Raw genomic sequence first — 8,356 nt, forward strand, 5'->3', positions numbered from 1 at the left:
AAAAACCACCCCTGAGACGTGGAGCCTGCCAGGCAGGAAGGCGCACAGAGAACGGAATGCTGCAGCAGTGCAGTGTGAAGAGGCAGTGTGGACCTTGAGACCAGCTGTGGGTCACCAGGGAGCCAAGGGAAGGGCCTGGCCAGCAGACGGAAGCCTCAGAGCCAAGGGCCAGTCCTCCGATGGGCCCATGTTAGGACAAAGAGGGGCTTGTGGGGTTCCCAGGGAAACCAGTGGATCTACTTTGCATGGTACAAACGTGCTCAAATATTTGCTGATGTGACTCAGGCCCTTGCCTGCCTACCCAGGAACCTGGCCATGAACTAGAGTGGCCAGATAGGGCTTTAAGGCCCAGAGTGCTGGCCTGCCCACACGGGCTCCTGTGAGCATCCCCTGCAGCCAGCCTCCTCTGGGTGCACCGGCCAGGGCCACGCCAAGGCACTGTTTTCCCAGACTCACTGCCAAAGTCCCATTTTCCAGGATGGCTGAGCTGCCTGGGGTTCTGTGTGGAGTGAGGGGAACTGCCTTCTCCCCAAGCATTATAACAAAATAAGTTACTTGTAAACTTGGAAGCATCACTCTGGACTCCAGAACCTCACAAAGTTTATCCTCAAACATTGTTCCTCCAGCTTCCTGCCCGGCTCTGGAGCTGCTGGTAGAGACTGCTCCAACCAAAAATAAACCCAAGTTTAAGGTGCAGTCTGGCCGGAGGTTAAGACAGGGCCCTGGAGATAAATCTTGTAGCCGATCATTACCATTTAGGAACTCTGACCTTGGGGAATTGTCTTGAATTCCTTAAGCCTGATTTTTCTTTTCTATTACCAAAGGTTAAAAAGGGTACCCAGCCTTGTCCACTGGCTTGTGAAGATTAAACAAAAATAAGCTGAACTAATTATATTTTTAAAAAACACGCACAGAGACGTTGCCATGGGTTGGCAGACTCATGCCCTTCACATGTAAACCGTTAGTATCTTATACTCTTGGGATCTTCCTCCTAAATTAAGTACATGTTTATTGTATAAAATTTGGAAATTCAGAAAAGCATGAAGACAGTTGTTTTTAATTGTACCACCTAGAGAAAAGATACTGTTTTTAATTGTACCACCTAGAGAAAAGATACTGTTTTTAAGTTCTGATCTTTTTTTCCTATAAGTAAAATTTTCCCATTTTACAAGTGAGTACATTGAGGCTTAGAAAGCTGAAGTATTTTGTCCCAGGTCCCAGTCAGAAGAGAACTGACCTGTAATCCCAGCACTTTGGGAGGCCGAGACAGGCGGATCACGAGGTCAGGAGATCGAGACCATCCTGGCTAACACGGTGAAACCCCGTCTCTACTAAAAAATACAAAAAAATTAGCCGGGCGAGGTGGTGGGCGCCTGTAGTCCCAGCTACTCGGGAGGCTGAGGCAGGAGAATGTCCTGAACCCGGGAGGCGGAGCTTGCAGTGAGCTGAGATTCGGCCACAGCACTCCAGCCTGGGCGACAGAGCGAGACTCCGTCTCAAAAAAAAAAAAAAAAAAAAATAAATAAATAAAAAAAAAGAAGAGAACTGAATCCAGCCTGATTCCAAGGTCTTAGGAACAAGCTGTGTCTTCTAGATAGATCCTCGTATTCACCCTTGGCATCCTGTGGGTGAAATGTTAGAATACATCATCAATTTAAAAATTAGGGAGAGTGTCATTTTATTCATTAAAATACGTACATATTTAGCCGGGCACAGTGGCTCACGCCTATAATCCCAGCACTCTGGGAGGCCGAGGTGGGCGGATCACCTGAGGTCAGGAGTTCGAGACCAAGCTGGCTGACATGGTGAAACACCATCTCAACTAAAAATACAAAAATGAGGCCGGGCGCGGTGGCTCATGCTTGTAATCCCAGCACTTTGGGAGGCCGAGGCAGGCGGATCACGAGGTCAGGAGGTCAAGACCATCCTGGCTAACACAGTGAAACCCCGTCTCTACTAAAAATACAAAAAATTAGCCAGGCAAGGTGGCGGGTGCCTATAGTCCCAGCTACTCGGGAGGCTGAGGCAGGAGAATGTCCTGAACCCGGGAGGCGGAGCTTGCAGTGAGCTGAGATCGCGCCACTGCACTCCAGCCTGGGCGACAGAGTGAGACTCCCTCTCAAAAAAAAAAAAACAAAAAAAAAAACAAAAATGAGCCAGGCTTGGTGGTGAGTACCTGTAATCCTAGCTGCTTGGGAGGCTGAGGCAGGAGAAATGCTTGAACCTGGGAGGCAGAGGTTGCAGTGAGCAGAGATCGCGCCACTGCATTCCAGCCTGGGTGACAGAGTAAGACTCCGTCTCAAAAAAAAAAAAAAAAAAATTAAAATTCAATGTAACATTTAATTTGTACATATTTAATCATTGGTGATTTAAAACTAGACAATCCTCTGGAGGGAATATTGCATGGAAGTAGCAGGCATGCAGTCAGCTGAAATGGCCTCCTGCAGCCCTTTCCATTCATAGCATTTGTACGATTCATCACTCTGACATTAAGACTATCTGAAAGTTCAAAGCACGAAAAGCACCTAATTTAGGTGCATTAACTCTGATATTTTATGGACAGGCACCCCATGCCAGCGGAGAACAAAATCTAAATTACGGCTACAGATGAACTTAGAAGAAAGCATATCTCTCTACTTAGATAAATTTTAAATCTCAAATGTGTTAAGTCAGCAAAAATGATTTTCATTTACCGATGAAAGTGTTTTCAGATGCCTCGGGCTCTGTCGAGTTAGGTGTCTCGTTTACTCTTGCTACTGCTGCTAAAAAACAAAGCTTTCTGTGACACGGAAGGGGACAGACCTCAGTGTCTCAGTTTTGATTCATACCTATTTTTTTCAAGAAAGGTCTAATTTTATATAACATCTCACTCAAAATGTATTCAGTGCCAGCGTTTTCTGGGTCCTGTACTTTTTGATGAGGAGATGACAATCTTAAAAAGTCATCATGTCTTAGAGGTTTCTAGCCCAGCTGCTGCATTTGGAGCAGCTGCATTCCCTGCTGGCATGAACAACTCTCTTTACCGGTAGTATCTTCCTACTTTGACTACAAGTCTGCCATTCTGCTACTTTCCCTAATTGGTTCTATGTCTTGTGAGATCCTCTTTTTGCCTAGAATTATTTTTGAATCCAACACAGGACTTACCAGTGCCCGACACATGATAGGCATTCAAGTAATACTTATTTTCAGAAAATAAGTGAGATGGGCATTATATTAATGTATTAATCCAACACATTTACTGAGTACCATTTATATGCCAGGTACTGTGCTGGCCACTAGGGAGGGTGATGAACCAACAGTCTTTGCCTTCCAGGGACTTTGTCTCACTGGGGAACAGGTACCTAAGTACACCATCACTAAGCAGGAGATCAAAGGCTGAGCTGGGGCTGCACACAGGCTTCTGTGGAGGCACTAATAGCTCTTCAATGAGACTTTGGGGATAAGCTGTGTCAGGGTCTGTAGAATTCTTCAGTCATTCTCAATTTGTCAGTGTGTTGCTATTTCATGATTAAGCACTCTCCTATAACTGGAAAGAACTGTGGTGGGAGATAATTAGCAGAAGATTATCTTCTAATTAACTGTAACATCTCCAGCATAAGGTACTATAATTTGAGAGAACACTGGTAACTCACTATGCAGTCACTTCGGACAGGTTTGCTTTGCAGCTTAAAGCAATGGCAAACTCCTTTGTATCTTTGTGCTCTGAGATCTGCTTGTTACTGGGTTCAAGGCTGGTGAGGGAGTGTTTGCTTGGATCTGGATAATTGCTGGTGGGTCAAAACCAGCTGAAAATACTTATTCTCCCCATAGCAAACCAGAGATAAAGGACGTCATTATCACAAAAGCCACATGCTTGGTCAGGTCTCGGAGCATCATTGCCAGTTCCACTTGAGGCCTCCCCAATTACAGAAGAACCCAGTGGGCCTGTCCTGCTTTTACTTTGAGGCACACAGGAAGTTCTGTTTGCCAGTGATATGCTTTGGTTTTGAGGAAAAGCGAAGAGGGAAGACTAAAGTGTCAGTGAGTAAGTGAGTGAGAATGGGAGCAGAAGTCAAAGCTTTTGGAGACAAGGTCTCACTGTGTTACCCAGTCTGGAGTACAGTGGCATGACCACTACTCACAGCAGCCTCCACCCCCTGGGCTCAGTTGATCCTCCCACCTCAGCCTCAGCCTCTGGAGGAGCTGGGACCACAGGCATGTGCCACCACACCCGGCTAATCTTTTTCTATTTTTATAGAGACGGGGTTTTGTGATGTTTCTCGGACTGGTTTCAAACTCCTGGGCTCAAGTAGTCCACCTGCCTCGACCTCCCAACATGTTGGAATTACAGGTGTGAGCCGTGGCAACTGGCCTAAAGTTTTTTTATTTAACTCATTACTACTTTTGAGTGGTTTGATATAAAAAAGTGTATTTGAGTCATGAAAGTTAGAAAAGGAATTTTAATCAACCTTCATTGGCTTCCAAGGGAGCAGGCTTTAGAAAACAAAATCATGGATGAGGCGCGGTGGCTCATGCCTGTAAATCCCAGCACTTTGGGAGGCTGAGGCGGCCGGATCATGAGGTCAGGAGTTTGAGACGACTAGCCTAGCAATATGGTGAAACACCGTTTCTACTAAAAAATACAAAAAATTAGCCAGGTGTGGTGGCGGGTGCCTGTAATCTCAGCTACTCAGGAGGCTAAGCCAAGAGAATCGCTTGAACCTGAGAGGTGGAGGTGGCAGTGAGCCGAGATCACGCCACTGCACTCCAGCCTGGGTGACGGAGTCAGACTCTGTCTCAAAAAAAAAAAAAAAAAAAAAAGAGAAAAAACAAAATCATGGCAGCCAAAGATAAAGTTCATGACTAAGTTCCCTGCCCAGGGTTCCCACTGTTCTTCAGAGGTATCCAGAACCAAAAACTGTGTTGCATTTTTTTATGATTCACTTAAGTTTAGGAGTGGGAGACTATGTTTAACCCCAAATCTGCACATCTCAAAATTCAATCTAGGATTAAGAAAAAATGAAAACAAGCCCCTAGCTCCAGGATAATCACTGATATTGCATTAAGGAAATAGACCTATCAGGTATTTTTAACACAAGGAATAAGAGGCATTTTACTATTTGATACTCAGTGAACTCGTGTATAGCAAACGTCTTGTTGCCGAGATTTGAAATACCAGCTGATACAGAAGGTTCTGTCTCCTGTGATGCCAGCAGCCACTGTGTCATATATTTTCCACCTTGCAAAGCATGCAATACAATTGTTATTTTGTTTTCACTGGAAAACAAAATTTCATTTTTTAGTACAGATTAATGCATTTCTTCAGAGGATCCAAGAACATGTTTCATTAGAATTGAAGACTGTCAGGCTGGGCATGGTGGCTCATGCCTATAACACCAGCACTTTGGGAGGCCGAGGTGGGTGTATCACTTGAGGCCAGGAGTTCGAGACCAGCCCGGCCAACACGGTGAAACCTCATCTCTACTGAAAATACAAAAATGAGCTGGGCATGTGGCCCATGCCTGTAATCCCTGCTACTTGGGAGGTTAAGGTGGGAGAATCACTTGAACCTGGGAGGCGGAGGTTGCAATGAGCCGAGATCCTGTCACTGCACTCCAGCCTGAGCAACAGAGACCCTGTCTCAAGGAAAATAAGAATAATCATAATAATTGAAGGCTGTCATTGAAGCAGAAACAAACATCAACAGTGAGTAAACTGAACTTCCTTTCATTGAAAAAGGGATGATGAGGAAACACCAGCTCCTCTCCTGTTTATCATTTCTCCTGTTTCCTGGATATTTGTATTGCCCCCTAAGCTCGTGCTAGTCACATATAAAACAATTTACAATTAATCTAAGGGGATTAGTGAGCTTCTAACTGAAACAGTGTCTCCAGACTACACAGTTTAATACATCCAAATAATTTAATAATTAGCTTAATGCACAGGGTTTTTGTGTACCTCTCCCATTCACTGAACTTTTAAACCCTCCTACATACGAAAGAGGAACAGGACTCCTTAGTATTAAGTCATTGAAATTTTGGAATTGCTCAGACTTGAGACTTTTCACAGTTTTTCATGAGAAGTCAGTTACATTAAATCACGCTTTGTTTGCTTTTCTGGACCTATTTTTGCTCCATCCCAAATAAAACTCCTAACCCAGTTTTGGGCTCAGCACTAATTTGGAAGCTAAAACGTTTTGAGATAAACACAAAATATAGTCCCGTCCCAAATGACACAGGCCTTTTTAAGAATAGCAACAAAGGTAAATAAAGCAGGATAGCATGTCCTGAGGATGAAGTGTTTTGCAGACTCTTCTCATCGATCTGGTCAAGAGGGGAGAAAGGCTTTGGCCTCCCTGATCTTCTGCCTCACGCCTCTGCAGGACAAAGTGAGCCCAGCGTGGTGGCGCTTCAGGGATTCCAGGCGCTGGTGGAGCAGTTCGGTCCTGTCCACCTTTTCTTCCAAGTCCCGAAGAAGTGAGTCCTTGCCTAGAAGTCCGCACTTCTGATTCAGCCTGATGTTGTCCGTCCGCAGCCCCTCTCGGGCTTGCTTCGTCTTGGTCAGGATGTCTCTTCCTAGCGCGACCTGGGCCTCGATTTCTGCCAGCTGTGTCTTTTTGCACGCGTTCTCCGTGTCCATGAAGTACAGCTTTTCCTTCATGTGGGTTATTACTTGCACACTGTTGGTCACCTTGTTGCGAAGTTTTAAAAGTTCCTCATTTCGTTCCTCAATTTTCTCATTGAAGGTCTGGTTCTCAATCTTCAGCTGTTCAAAGTCAATAAGAAGCAGACCCTGGGTCAGGTCCTCCTGAGTCCTCATCCTGGTTTCAAAATGCACCAGGCTCTGCTTCAGCTGCACGTTCTCCAGCCGCACGGCGCTCATCTCCTTCTCCTTTTTATCCTCCAACGCCTGGATCTGCTCCACCTCTCGCAGAGCAGCCTGGCGCCCGCCCCTCATCCGACAGCTGCCCATGGCCTGCATCATCACCCGCTTCTTGAGTGCCTGGAAGCGCCGCCACTCCTTCTCCACCCTTGAGAGCTTCTCCTGGCACTGCTGCTTCAACTGGTCCAGCTCCTGGTGGTACCAGTGCAGGTCGTCTGCCTGCTGCTTCTTCAGGTCCTCCAGCATGCCCAGATGGCGCAGGTACGCTTGCTCTTTCTCGGGGGCCTCTGCCTCTGCGCCCCGGTCAGGCACCTCAGCGGCCTCCAGGCCCTTCTTTTTGCGCAGCGCCTCGAAGATCTTGTGCTGCAGGTATAGGTTGTAGCGCTGGGAGCAGTTCCGCTCCACCAGCAGGGAACGGTACTGGTCCAGGAGGTCGCTGCGCAGCTGCTGCTCCTGTAGCTTCTGGACCTCCTCGGACCACTCGAGGTCCTCAAACTCGTCCCTTCCACCGAGGGGCTTCCCCTCTTCCTGGCTTTTGGCCGGGCGTCCTTCCCCAGCTCTCCCCTCGCTCTCAGCGCCGTCTCTCTGTGTCTCCTCCTCGTCCTCCTCCTCCCCCTCCACCCGCTCTGTCTCGGCCTCCGGGGCTGCAGCAGCCTCTTCCTCGCCGATCCTGGTCAGCGGCAGAGAGGCCTGGGACCGGACTTGCTTGCCCTCCGCCGCCTGCTCCAGCTCCTCCGCCCTCGCCTCCGCATCTAGTTCCTCGGGCCCGGCTCCGGACTCCGGCTGGGCGGGCTCCTCAGCCCCGGCCTCGGCCGGCTCTTCGGGTTCGGGCTGGGGCTTGGCCGGCCTCCCCGGCTCTCCTGGCCCCTCCTCGCCCGCATCCTCGGCTGCCGTTAGCTCTTTCGGGGCCTTGGCCTGCTCGTCCGCGGCGGTGCCTCCCTGCGAAGCCTCCTCTTCCTCCTCCTCCGCCTCCAGCTCCGCCTCCAGCTCCCCGGGTTCGAGAGGGGTCGGAGGGCCAGAGCTGGCCTTGATCTTGGACGGCCGCGCGGCCAGGCTTTCCCCGTCTCCGCCTTCCCCGCCGGGCTCCTTAGTGTGCTCAGGGCTGCCGTCCATCTCCGCCCGGCTCTGCCAGCGCAGCGGACCCCGGCAGCATGCTGTTAGGTTTCCCGGGGCAACCGAGGGCGCGCGCGCTGGGCCCGGCGATTGGCCAGGCGATAGGCCGTTGTCCGGCCTCTTCTCTCCGCTTCCCGGCGAGAGCAAGCCAATGGGAGGCCGCGAGCTGGCGATAGGCGAGATTGATTGGAAGCGGCCGTGGGCTCTCGCCGCGAGGGGCGTGGCGCCCCCGCCGGGCTTTCTGCCTGCCCATTTCCCACCGCTGGGCCTGGGGCGGGGCGTTCAGGAGGCTCTGGGCAAGGCGGCGGCGGCCGGCGCGGGGTACGCGCAGGCGCAGAGCGGTGGTCCGGGCGTCCGCAAGGTGGCGCCCGCGGGGCGCCTG

The 8,356-nt window shown here is 49.5% G+C and overlaps 1 protein-coding gene across 1 annotated transcript; it reads right to left on the reverse strand.

The window, feature by feature from the left end:
- Nucleotides 1-5,882: 5,882 nt before the first annotated feature.
- On the reverse strand, nucleotides 5,883-8,286 carry CCDC96 (coiled-coil domain containing 96). Its single transcript, XM_010370031.2, has one exon. It carries the CDS (start codon nucleotides 7,972-7,974, stop codon nucleotides 6,307-6,309), a length of 1,668 nt encoding a protein of 555 aa, XP_010368333.1. The 5' UTR covers nucleotides 7,975-8,286; the 3' UTR covers nucleotides 5,883-6,306.
- Nucleotides 8,287-8,356: the final 70 nt, after the last annotated feature.

The sequence above is a fragment of the Rhinopithecus roxellana genome, chromosome 2, assembly GCF_007565055.1.
Source record: "Rhinopithecus roxellana isolate Shanxi Qingling chromosome 2, ASM756505v1, whole genome shotgun sequence".
NCBI classification, from domain to species: Eukaryota; Metazoa; Chordata; class Mammalia; order Primates; family Cercopithecidae; genus Rhinopithecus; species Rhinopithecus roxellana.

Coding starts and splice junctions, on each gene's coding strand:
- CCDC96 (XM_010370031.2), bottom strand. CDS start 7,974: ATGGACGGCAGCCCTGAGCACACTAAGGAGCCCGGCGGGGAAGGCGGA.